General features: G+C 42.1%; 1 protein-coding gene across 2 annotated transcripts; it reads right to left on the reverse strand.

The window, feature by feature from the left end:
- Positions 1 to 227: 227 nt before the first annotated feature.
- LOC143106515 (tripartite motif-containing protein 16-like) lies at positions 228 to 10,324 on the reverse strand. 2 transcript variants are annotated; one of them, XM_076270820.1, is made up of 7 exons: positions 9,684 to 10,324; positions 8,790 to 8,885; positions 8,080 to 8,313; positions 7,458 to 7,629; positions 7,317 to 7,349; positions 5,361 to 5,417; positions 228 to 778 (listed from the first exon to the last, which is right to left on the reverse strand). In XM_076270820.1, the coding sequence occupies exons 1-7, from the start codon at positions 10,269 to 10,271 to the stop codon at positions 264 to 266; spliced, it is 1,695 nt and encodes a 564-aa protein (XP_076126935.1). In that variant the 5' UTR covers positions 10,272 to 10,324; the 3' UTR covers positions 228 to 263. The 2 variants fall into 2 exon arrangements, with proteins under 2 accessions (XP_076126935.1, XP_076126936.1); XM_076270821.1 differs by lacking the exons at positions 228 to 778; positions 5,361 to 5,417 and adding an exon at positions 6,916 to 7,187.
- Positions 10,325 to 12,887: the final 2,563 nt, after the last annotated feature.

Consider the following 12,887-nt stretch of genomic DNA (forward strand, 5'->3'; position numbering starts at 1 on the left):
TTTGCAATTGCAAATCTATGTGTTATGACGAACGTTTTCTGTTGTATAGGTTTTGTTAGGCAACATAAATTAACACATTTTGGTCTCTTTATTGTCTTAATTGTATATTGATTTACTAATTGCAGCACAAGTCAAATTTCATTCAACATGTGCGTGTAATTTTTTTTTTTATAATGAAGTATTTCATGTGAGCTAAAAAGCTAAAAAACTGACTATCTGTATCTGGAGTCTTTACATTTCTGTCCTGTTGTATACAGTGTGCGTCACAATAGCTTCACTGATGATCCAGGATATACATAAAACCCAGGGTAGAGTGTGTGAGTGAATGTGGTCTGGACTCTGTGCAGGAGGGTCATTGTGTCAGAGATGCTGTAGAAGGCCAGAGTTCCTGCCCTGTGATCCACATACACTCCTATTCTGGAGCTGGCCACTAGAGGGAGTTTAGTCTCTCTACCACTGTGCCTGAAATAGGAGCTGGAGCTGGAGAGGTGCAGCCTCCAGGACTGGTCATTAAGTCCAAACCCACACTCAACACCCCCTCCTTTCCTGCTGATGCTTTTATATGAGACTGCTATATGAACCCCCCTACTCCACTCAACCTCCCAGTAGCAGCGTCCAGACACACCCTCTCTACACAGCACCTGTATCCACCCATCAAATCTCTCTGGATGATCAGGATATGACTGGAGCTCAGCTCTGCACTCCACCCTCCTGTTCCCCTCAGACAGATGGAGGTATCTGTATGCTGTGTTTGGATCCAGTGTGAAGTGACAGGAGTCTGATGGAGGAGAAGAGAGAAGAGGACACACTTAGACTTGTATTACAGTGTGTGTGCCTGTTTGAGTGTGTATGTGCTTGTCTGTGTGTGTATGTGCCTGTGTGTGTGTGTGTATGTGCCTGTGTGAGTGTGTATGAACTTAGACTTGTATTTGTGTATTACTTGTATTTGAGTATTATTTTGTGTGTGTGTGTGTGTGTGTGTGTGTGTGTGTGTCTGTGTGTGTGTGTGTGTGTCTGTGTGTGTGCCTGTTTGAGTGTGTATGTGCTTGTCTGTGTTTGTGTCTGTGTGTGTATGTGCCTGTGTGTGTGTGTATGTGCCTGTGTGAGTGTGTGTGTATGTGCTTGTGCTATATATGTGTGTGTATGTGCCTGTGTGTGCGTGAGTGTGTGTATGTGTATGTGTATGTGTCTGTGTGTGTGTGTGTGTGTGTGTGTGTGTGTGTGTGTATGTGTGTATGTATCTGTGTGTGTGTGTGTGTGTGTGTGTGTGTATGCGTGTGTGTGTGTATGTCCCTTCTGTGTGTGTGTGTGTGTAGGGCTGCACGATTATGGTCAAAATGATAATCACGATTTTGATCAATATTGTGATCACGATTATTCATTAATTTTAGTGACAATATCAGGGTTATTTCTGGAATATCGTGGAATTTTGGAAAGTATTTCAGACATGAAAAGTCAGGGAATTTGATCATTTTTGGTCATGAAGCATCGGGGAATTTTGTTGTAGCAGTTTTAAAAATGTACTTGCCAATATACATTAATACTAATATTTCATGCAGAATTGGTGTAAGCCTACTGCATGTCTGGTTATAAGCTTGACTGCTTGCTTGAGGAGCCCAACTTTGTTTATGCAATGTCCATTTAGTCCTCTCCCGCTCTAAAAAAGTAAAAGATTCTTGAACACTTTGTGGCTGCTCTGAAATCATTGGTCGGTAACCTTCCATACTATTCAATATATAGTAGGTCATGGATATTCAGGTTTTTTGTCAGGGAAAAGTCATGGAAATTTACATTTGACTTAGAGTGGGAACCCTTACATTTCCTCCCCTAAATTACTGCAATTATAGACTTGGCTGCAAACGAGTTTTTGTGCGTGCCAATTTGTTAGTAATTTTGGGAGACCGCGGGTGAGGGACTGCAACCGAACAGCTCAGCTGCTGAAGTGCCTCTGGGGCGCAGCAAATGAATGTCAAATACAAGCCCATTTAAACTCACGATATTCAGACTGATGCGTAAGCTACATTTGAATTATTGCTCATTCGTTTTGAGTGTTGTGTCTTGAAACACATCGTAGGTTGCACACATGTAGTCTGTAAATTACATAGGCCCTAAACAAAATCCAGCTCAACTCATTATTATAGCCGTAGGCTACATCGGAGGAAGCAAACAAGGACTAAAAGTTAACGGGCTGTATTTTCGGTCACCAGCGCATGGCGTAAAGTTCGTTATTCACCGGCGCGAAGTTGAATTCGTTATTTTGCACCTTTATTTTTTAAGCATTGCGCCCAGGGGTGTGGCAATTAACAACCTAGGGAGGGACCTGGCGCATTGTCTAAAAATCGCTATCATACACCACCTAAACCTGGTCAGAAGTCAATGGCGAGTTGTTCATATGCTATTTTAAGAGTGCATGTCAACAGTCATATTGGCAGGTGCACGCAACATCCTTCTATCATTCATGAACGCACACCAGCGCACGTCCATGCAAAGCATTACAAATTGCACGATTTCAATGGTAAACATAATTAGAATAAAGATATTACGAAATACTGTACATCTCATGATGAGTAGTTATTCACCATCATTTGCAAATTGGTAATGACGGTTAAAAGTGATTAGGGGAGAGGCGAGAGACAATGGAGCACAGCTGAAGACGCGCTGTCACGATATAAGCAACTCCTCTGCAGGATAAATGTTGTTTTATTTAGTCATTTGAGCAACATTAGGGTAAGTGTTGCTTTTTCCAGCCTATGTTTTCTATGGTAACCCATTGTCAGTCAATAGTGAAAGTAACTGCATATAACTGTCTTGTCGTTGACTGACTCCTTGGTGAAGTTAGTTTCACTTTGCCAATGAGTTCAAATAATAGACGAGTGCAAATGTGTGAAGGCTATGCTAGGTTTTTAGTAAAGCATGGTTTAAGAATGACTATTCCATACGGTCTCGCAAGCAGCCTCCTTCAAATGCGCCGTTGAATGCCAAAATACCGATGCATTTATTTGACATATCGCGCGTTGCGCCGTTAAAGGGAATGACAGATGTCATTCTCTTTGGTTTAAAATGATGTTACGCCCCAAACACACCCATATGACTGATTAAAAGACCTAGGAACACCTTGTTACGCCATGCGCTCCACTTTTGAGAACGAAACCCCTCCCAATGTGAACTGGACATCCTACTAAATTTGAATAGACTTTTGACGAGTGACGATGCACTTTAGAATGTCATGATAGGGCCCAACGTGTGTGGCGTGACCGTTGTGTGATATGTGTTTCACGTATGAGAGCCCTGCTTTGCTTATGACTTGTTCTTGGTTAAGTTCACTTCCTGACATCCGAATCCAAACAACTAGTGTTGGGAGTAATGTAATTACAGTAATGCATTGCTTTTTGCTGTAATGCAGAAATGTAAGGCATTACCAATACAATTTCAGTAATATTTTACTCGGTACAATTCTCAGTAACTGAAGTTACTTTGCTTTTTAATCCAAAATTGAGAAATGCTCAATTGGCACCAGAGAAGATTATCCAAGAATTAAAAACAGTCATTTATGCTGGCCCTGGAACTTGATTGCCTTGTTTAGATGACTGTAGAAAGGGAATTTGAGTTATCTCTGCCATTCATGCAACAGATCTAACATGGTTAGGCTATACTTCTCATTTCAAGCAGTGAGAATAACTAAAATGTTGCTTTTACAGACAAAGATCGTAGCCATTATTCTCAAACTATTTGCATTAAGTCTACACCACTGTAAGTGGAAGGAAAGGCAACCAGCAATGATGAGAACCATTTAAAGTCAACATACAATTTCACTATGGCTATATTTTACTATATTAAGTTGTGAGTGACCTTTGGGGCCTACATTGTCCCATGAGCCATAACTGCAACCATTATATTGTTCTTTTGTTAGCCTTAAGCCTAGCTCAGTCATTATGCCATACCACATCACCTCCTGCCGTGTAATGAGCTGCATTGAACACATGAAGGTCTATTGAGAACACCAAATCCATATTTCCTGTTATTTTGGTGAAAGTAATGTAAACGTAGTGTAATACCTTACAATTCAAAGACAGTAATATTGTAATGTAACAAATTACTTTGAGATGACAGTATCAAGTAATAAATAATGCATTACGCTTTTGAAGTAACTTGCCCAACACTGCAAACAACGGATGATCCGCTTCGAAGCTCTTCGCTTTCTGCTGTGACACACTTTTTGACCATAGTTTTTTTGTATAGTCTTTTAACATAATGCTACTAGTCCACAGTGCATCCAGGAAACTTCAGGCTGAGCTGTTTTTGATAGGCTACGTGCAGGCGCATGGTCAGACAGGTTTCAGGAGCACTTAGTTTTGTAGCGGAGCGTTCTATGGGTAGAGCACACATTTTTAAAAGTCGTGATCGTGATTGGAATTCAATTAATTTTGCAGCCCTATGTGTGTGTGTGTGTGTGTGTGTATATGTGCCTATGTGTGCGTGTGTGTGTGTGTGTGTGTGTGTGTGTGTGTGTGTGTGTGTGTGTGTGTGTGTGTGTGTGTGTGTGTGCATGTTTCTTTGTGTGATTGCATACAGTACATTAGTGCAGTGGTTCTTAACTGATCTTGCTTTGGGACCCACAATTTCCCATGTTTACTAAGTTGCGACCCATGTGTATGTGCCTGTGTGTGCGTGTGACGTGTATGTGCCTGTGTGTATGTGCCTGTGTGTGTGTGTGTGTGTGTATGTGCCTGTGTGTGTGCGTGTGTGTTTGTGTGTGTGTGTGCGACCCATGTATATTTTTAGCAATCAAGCGGAATACGCTGAGCTACATGGTAGGACACGTACAGTGCCTGTAGGCCTACTTGTTTAGAACTTGCTGATGTTTGGCATTACATTTGTGAAGTCTTCAACTCCTCATGTCAATTCTCAAAGTACTCGACAGGTTTGTCTTTGACAGGTGAGCTTTGTTTCCATGTGGCGTTTTCTCTCATGAGCCAGCAATTCAGTGAACACCGCACACTGAGGTTTCTGTCCCGTTTTGTCTCAATGTAAGTGAATCCATATCCTACTTCAAATATTCAGGGTTGTAGCCTACTTGCCTTTACCGCTAAAATGATGTCTAACATGACCTGTCACATAAACATTTTATATGTCATTGGCAATTACTGACAGTCTATCAAAATAAAGGTTCAATATTAGATCTGATTTTTTTTTAACTCAATACAGGAGTAAGAAACACTGCATTAGTGTATGTGTGTGTATTTGTACGTATGTACTATGTAGGTGTCTGTGTGTGTGTGTGTGTGTTTGTGTGTGTGTGTGTGTGTATGTATTTAATTCTACTTTGTGTGTGTGTGTGTGTGTGTGTGTGTCCAACTTACACTGCAAGAGCTCCTCTCTGGTCACTGGTTCAGGATAAACAGCCTGGACATCAGACACTAAAACAGAACATATCACTTCACTACCAAATAAAACTTAGTTACATATACAGTATGAAGAGAATACGTATATATTGATGACAGCACACACATTTTCAAATCACATCAGTAGAGATTGTATAAAGAAGGTTATATGGCATTATGAGTCCCCAGCTGCTTAAATCGTAAAGGCCTCCAACCTCCCACTGATGAGTGTCTTATCTTCCTTAGGAGGGTAGGGGCATGTTTAGAGTCCCTCATCTTCATTAGGAGGGTAGGGGCATGTTTAGAGGACCTCATCTTCATTAGGAGGGTAGGGGCATGTTTAGAGGCCCTCATCTTCATGGTTGGGACATGTTCAGAGGACCTCATCTTCATTAGGAGGGTAGGGGCATGTTTAGAGGACCTCATCTTCATTAGGAGGGTAGGGGCATGTTTAGAGGTCCTCATCTTCATTAGGAGGGTAGCATGTTTAGAGGACCTCATCTTCATTAGGAGGGTAGGGGCATGTTTAGAGGCCCTCATCTTCATTAGGAGGGTAGGGGCATGTTTAGAGGACCTCATCTTCATTAGGAGGATAGGGGCATGTTTAAAGGACCTCATCTTCATTAGGAGGGTAGGGGCATGTTTAGAGGACCTCATCTTCATTAGGAGGGTAGGGGCATGTTTAGAGGCCCTCATCTTCATTAGGAGGGTAGGGGCATGTTTAGAGGACCTCATCTTCATTAGGAGGGTAGGGGCATGTTTAGAGGCCCTCATCTTCATTAGGAGGGTAGGGGCATGTTTAGGGGACCTCATCTTCATTAGGAGGGTAGGGGCATGTTTAGAGGCCCTCATCTTCATGGTTGGGACATGTTCAGAGGACCTCATCTTCATTAGGAGGGTAGGGGCATGTTTAGGGGACCTCATCTTCATTAGGAGGGTAGGGGCATGTTTAGAGGCCCTCATCTTCATGGTTGGGACATGTTCAGAGGACCTCATCTTCATTAGGAGGGTAGGGGCATGTTTAGAGGACCTCATCTTCATTAGGAGGGTAGGGGCATGTTTAGAGGCCCTCATCTTCATTAGGAGGGTAGGGGCATGTTTAGAGGTCCTCATCTTCATTAGGAGGGTAGCATGTTTAGAGGACCTCATCTTCATTAGGAGGGTAGGGGCATGTTTAGAGGCCCTCATCTTCATTAGGAGGGTAGGGGCATGTTTAGAGGACCTCATCTTCATTAGGAGGGTAGGGGCATGTTTAGAGGCCCTCATCTTCATTAAGAGGGTAGGGGCATGTTTAGAGGCCCTCATCTTCATTAGGAGGGTAGGGGCATGTTTAGAGGCCCTCATCTTCATTAGGAGGGTAGGGGCATGTTTAGAGGCCCTCATCTTCATTAGGAGGGTAGAGGTGTGTTTAGAGGACCTTCAGTTCTAACCACCACAATCAATTCATTATCACAAGACAACTGCAGAAGTAATGGGTGTAATCTAGTGGTTTGGAGTAAATGATAAGGTTACTGTTTGTTAAAGCTGAATCCTAACTCCATCTCTGATCTCAGCTTCTGCTTTTGTTTGTTGTTATTGATAAATGTTAACATCTAAACTCTGGGGCCCAGCCACAACCCCCATGCCTTTATAGGTTTGACATCTGAAAGAATGTTTTAAAGATGAAAAGATTCAGTGAGACTATCATTCCGTTGCTAGACCCCAGATATAAATCCATGGAGGCTGTTATAATCAGAGAGTAAAGACTGTATGGTGGCAGCGCCTCCTTACTGTCTGTTCTTCTGACTGGGAGTTCAGGATCAGTATCTGGGAACGAACACAGAGACACTCATTCACCCAGGATCAACAAAACAAACAAACGCACATCTTCCGTTGCATATTATAATTTTGTGTGTACTCTACTCTTTGGGAAATGTAACTTAATGACAGACTCACATTCTAAAGACTGGATGATCTTGATTTGTGCCACTGTTGAGAGACACAGAACATACAGAGTCAAATTAATCCATAACTGTTTGAATATAACAGTGTGTTGTAAAAATTCATGATTGTGCCCATTCTAGGTATTTGTCAAACCTGTTGCAGATATCTTGGCTACTTCCTGCTTGAAGATGCCATCCAGTTTCTCCTCCAGCTGCACCTTCACTGCAGAGACAGATTCCTTCACAGCCTCAAAAGAGAAACTTTGGCTGAAGGTTATGCTGGGTAAGTCTTTAGAGCGAGGAGAATCTTGGAAGGATGGAATATTCTACGGAGAAAAATATAAGAGTTGAGACAGTTTATTATGAAGGTCATGCTGGTACAACTGTACTGCAAGGAGCACCAGTGACTGGCAACATTCTGCAGAGAGAAACACAAAAGGTGAGACAGGCCACCTGAATATTCAGTCAGGGCTGTTTCCCCAAATGCTGCAGACATAATGAAGTTCATCAGTTGGTTTAGTGTATGTGTGTAATTATGCATTAGTATGTTGAAGTGTGTGTACATGTTAGATACATACTGTACATACTGCATGTAAAGCAATACAATCTATTTGTTACCTCATCACACATCATACAGCTCACATACAGATTTTTATTCCACATTGTTGGTGATCGGACATATGTCATACTGTATATTTCACAGAAAGCTATCAACTCAATACTTTGTCTTATTCTTTACATTTATTTTCAGTTTCAGGAGTGCAGATCAAATGTACCTTGAGGAAATGGATGTGATCCTCTGTGTGTGAAAGCTGCTCCAGCTCAGCATCTCTCCTCTTCAGCTCAGCAATCTCCTGCTCCAGTTGCTTCAGGAGTCCTTCAACCCGACTCACCTCAGCCTTCTCCTGAGCTCTGATCCGCTCTGTCACCTCAGAGCGCCTTCTCTCAATGGAGCGGATCATCTCAATAAAGATCCTCTCACTGTCCTCCACTGCTGTCTGTGCAGAGCTCTGTTAGGAGACACACAAAGAGGAGGGCAGGAGACACACAGAGGGAGGTGAAGCTGAAAGTGTTTCATGGTGTCAGTGGTTCTTTGTGTGCTGTAGAGATGGCAGCAGAGGCACAGTTACTCACTGGGCTCACAACAATCATGGCCCAAGGAGGTGGAATTAGAACTTGATACTGCTAATGTTGACTCTTTCATCCCACTCAGCAGTAATATCACAGACTTAATTTAACCCAAGAAATATAACTCTTTACAGGACTGCCAATTTTGACCCCAAGAATTAAGCATTAATGTTATTGATTTTGCAGCTGAATTACTAATGTCTATTGATTTTGCATGTGTCTGCTATTATATCCATCATTAAGCAAAAGGATAAAACTAATTCTGAGTATTGATGTTATGGGTATCCATGATCTGTGATATTAATGACAATAACATTTGAAAGATGAAACCTTCATCAGTCTGCTGTTATCTTCTCACCTTGAGAGTCTCCACAGCCTTCCTCAGCTCCTGCAGCTCCTTCTCTCTCTCCTGGATTCTCTGCTGGAATCTCTTCTGGGTCTGCCCCAACTGCTTCTGTTCATAGAAATACAGACAAACTCAACTATGCTTCCTATTTATTTATCAAAACAATGATTACAAATAGCCCATAGCTATTTCTTGATGGACAGGTAATATAAACAACATGAACACTTTTCAGTTGGAGAACTGGTTTAAAGCATTAAACACAAATCAAGCTGGGTCAGAACCTGTATATCGGACCCTTTATGCCGTATCGCATTCAGATTGATGCTGCCAATCAATCAATCAATCAGATTTATTTATATAGCACATTTAAACATGACTTGCATCAACCAAAGTGCTTTACAGAGACCGGTGGGAAGCAAACATATAACATATAACATATAACATATAAAACAGAGGCAGGCCATACAGATACACATCATAAAGCAGACCATACAGATACACATCATAAAGCAGGCCATACAGATACACATCATAAAGCAGACCATACAGATACACATCATAAAGCAGACCATACAGATACACGGAAGAGACAACAGTACAAGCAGGGCTCCGGTCAAGATAAATCGGGAAACGCTAGAGAGAAAAGGTATGTTTTGAGCTGGGATTTAAAAGAGTCAACTGAAGGGGCAAATCTGATGGAGGTAGAGATGCTGTTCCACAGTTTGGGGGCTGCAACAGCAAAGGCACGGATTGTGCCTGGATTGTGAGTTCTTTAATGAGAACAAGAGTCTGCAAAAAAATCAGTAAACTTTAAGAACTATAATGTTCTTGTTAAATACAAACACATTATTTGTGTATCAGACCTTTCAAATACAACGAAGACACAAGTGTAGCTCCAGTACTCACCTGTTTGTTTTTCCATTCTGCAGCAGCTGTGACTGTGTCATGGCCTTTATGTTCGTCCATCGTGCACAGGTAGCAGATACAAATCTGATCAGTACGACAAAATATTTCGAACACCTTCTTATGTTCAGAGCAGATCCTCTCCTGTAGCTGGCCTGTGGCATCAATCACTGAGTGGTTTCTTCCTGGATTTAGTTCATTGTGAGCTTTTAAGTGAGTTCCACAGTAAGACAACAGACAATCCAGACAGGACTTCACGGCTTTGAGTTTTCTCCCAGTGCAGACATCACACTCCACATCTCCAGGTCCAGCAGTAGATAGAGCAGGAGGGGTAGCGTGCATTCTGGTCTTCCTTAGTTGTTCCACTAGCTCTGCAAAAACATTGTTTTTGTTTAAAACGGGTCTTGGAGTGAACGTCTGTCTGCATTGAGGGCAGCTGTAAACTCCCTTCTGGTCTTCCTGGTCCCAGCAACCCTTAATGCAGCCCGTGCAGTAATTGTGTCCACAGTGAAGAGTCACTGGATCCTTCAGTAGATCCAAACAAATCGAGCACATTAAAATGTCTTCGTTACTTGAAATCGCCTCTGCCATTTTCCTTACGTGCTAACAAACACTAGCCTACGAGAAGCTGCTGAGTAACAATTTTCTTTCACTTTCGTTTCTTCTGAGTGTTCACAGCTTCCTTGTTGCGTGCAGAACGTAAAGTGCCAGCCCACTTTTGTTAATCATGAATAATTAATAACATGACAAGCTGCAAACATGATGTGACCTATTATAAAATACTAACATGAGCTGCATAGCCTACATCTCTAATGTATTGCTTTAATTGTGAGTTTCCCGTGGATAAGGAAAAGTGAAAACTTCCCAAATATGAAAGGAAAGGAAATTAAACTCTAAAATACTTTCCCGTCAAACTACATAATTGGAAAAAAGTAGATTTGGCCTATCGAAATTCGGGACGCATTCATGTAAAGCCACCGATTCAGAAGTGACAAAATGCATGGGCAGACGGGCGCAGGGCAGCTATTCATAGTTGGATATCAGCTGTGATGGTGCTGCCATCTAGTGGAGATATGCTGTACTATGTGCCTCAAAGTCTGCACAGCAAGGAGTAAAAAGAGCTGTACTGTAGGAGCCAGGCATAAATCAAGACTGAGGTTATATTCATGTGTGTATTTTAGTGAGTCTATTTAGTTTTGTGTCATAAGTATTTTCTGTTAGGTATAATACAAATGTTTTCACTCTGTGAACTCAAGTCTGAATATAGTCAGACACACGTAAAGAAATCAGCATTACAGCCCATTGCAGGAAAAAGGCCAAGACAAGTAGGCGTCCTGCAGATTTAATTACACATATATAATAATAATGCTGTAATACCCAGTCATGTCAACAGGTGGCAGTTTTGTGATCTGGAGAAGTCGTGGGCATCAGCAGCATTTGTATTTCTAACTGCTGATTTCCCCCAGAGCCAGACAGATAACAGACAGATGGAGGCGTCTGTGTGCTGTGTGTGGAAACAGTGTGAAGTGACAGGAGTCTGATGGAGGAGAAGAGAAAACTGGATGAACTTACATTTGAAACTCAAAACCAATTCCCTGATATTTGCTGTTTGAAGTTCATTGGGTGTTTTTTGACAGCTATATGACCTGGTGATAACGGGGTGCAAGTGCATTGCTGTACAAGTGGTAAAGTGAGCCATTCAGGTGTGATAGAGGCACTAAGTGGACAGCGCCAGGCCAAAGTTCATTTGCATCTGCTCCCAGGCACACCTGTGCAGTTTGTTTATTTGTGTCTGCACACCTGTGCAGTTTGTTTACTTGTATCTGCACCCAGACACACCTGTGCAGTTTGTTTATTAATATCTACACCCAGACACACCTGTGCAGTTTGTTTATTTGTATCTACACCCAGACACACCTGTGCAGTTTGTTTATTTGTATCTGCACCCAGACACACCTGTGCAGTTTGTTTATTTTAAGTTCAGGGTTCCTGACAAAATACCAGCGGTCATGCAACACAATAATAACAGGCAGTGCAGAAGATACCCAATTAAAATAGGCCTTTTACATGTACTGCCTGAGGGTAGAGTGCACTATGGTGCTTCTATTTCTATCTATACCACTCTATCTATACCACAAACCTTTTTATTGTAAAATAATGTATACACAATATTGTATAGTCATACATCCCTTTATTCTTACCTAAAGAAGACTGGAGGCGTGAGGGGAGGTGGTGGGTTGTGAGCAAAGTTAAGCCAATGCTGTTGCTTCGGCAGGTAGACTGCAGAAAAAGTTACCTGGCAGATGAAGAAGGAGGCGTGGCAAATCCCGTCACGCTCCTCCTGAACTTCCGTTTGTAAACGCCATTAATGTCAATAGTGGTGAATACTCCAATTGCTATTCTGTCTCATTAATGTTTATATTTAGTTGATTAACAGGTTGTGTAAGGGTTGGGTCATCACCTTTTGTCAACATCGTGGCCAATTTTCAAATACTAATGTGGATTTTCAAAACCTTCAAGCAAGATTCACCATACGGACAATTCTTCACAGAACACAAACTCCACACGTGGGAAATCAACAAGCAGATTTCATAAAAGTTACACTCAGCCAGTGAGCATCAAACCTTTCATATTAGTAACAAACATATTTACAGTGTTGTGTCAGCCATGAATACTCCTCATGATCAAAACCTTCCTTGACAATCAGTAGAAAACTCAGTCAGAGAGCAGAGACCACAGATCATCTCGGATGGGGAACATTACCTGAATAAACATCTCCACACAGCACCGCACCACCGCAATTTGCTATTGGTTGTTTGCTGAAGATACCTCTTCACACAACCACATCCTGAATCAACATGCACACACACACACACACACACACACACACACACACAGCAATTCTTATCACAGTCTCAACACATGCTCACACACACACACACAACACATGCCCACAGACACACAACTAGGGTGACCATTCATGTCCGGGCAGTCTGGCTTCCAAGCCCTTTGTCACACACACACACACACACACACACACAGTCAGAGACAGACACACACACACACACACTAGCGCAGGTCCATGCAGTGGTGTTGGGCTCTAGCTGAAGAGCTTGATGAAGCAGCCCTGGCAGTATGGCTTGTGGTTCTGCTCCTTGAAGGTGCCCTTGTTGAGCTGCTTGAGGCAGAAGGTGCAGACGAAGTGCT

The sequence above is a fragment of the Alosa pseudoharengus genome, unplaced genomic scaffold, assembly GCF_046254945.1.
Source record: "Alosa pseudoharengus isolate Yale_2024_CS ecotype anadromous, Long Island Sound unplaced genomic scaffold, YU_APseudo_1.1 YU_APseudo_1.1_scf_6, whole genome shotgun sequence".
In the NCBI taxonomy this organism is placed as follows: Eukaryota; Metazoa; Chordata; class Actinopteri; order Clupeiformes; family Clupeidae; genus Alosa; species Alosa pseudoharengus.

Coding starts and splice junctions, on each gene's coding strand:
- LOC143106515 (XM_076270820.1), bottom strand. CDS start 10,271: ATGGCAGAGGCGATTTCAAGTAACGAAGACATTTTAATGTGCTCGATT. Junction 7,630..8,079: donor ATCACATCCATTTCCTCAAG/GTACATTTGATC, acceptor TTTTCTCCGTAG/AATATTCCATCCTTCCAAGA. Junction 779..5,360: donor CAGAGAGGAGCTCTTGCAGT/GTAAGTTGGACA, acceptor CTCCTCCATCAG/ACTCCTGTCACTTCACACTG.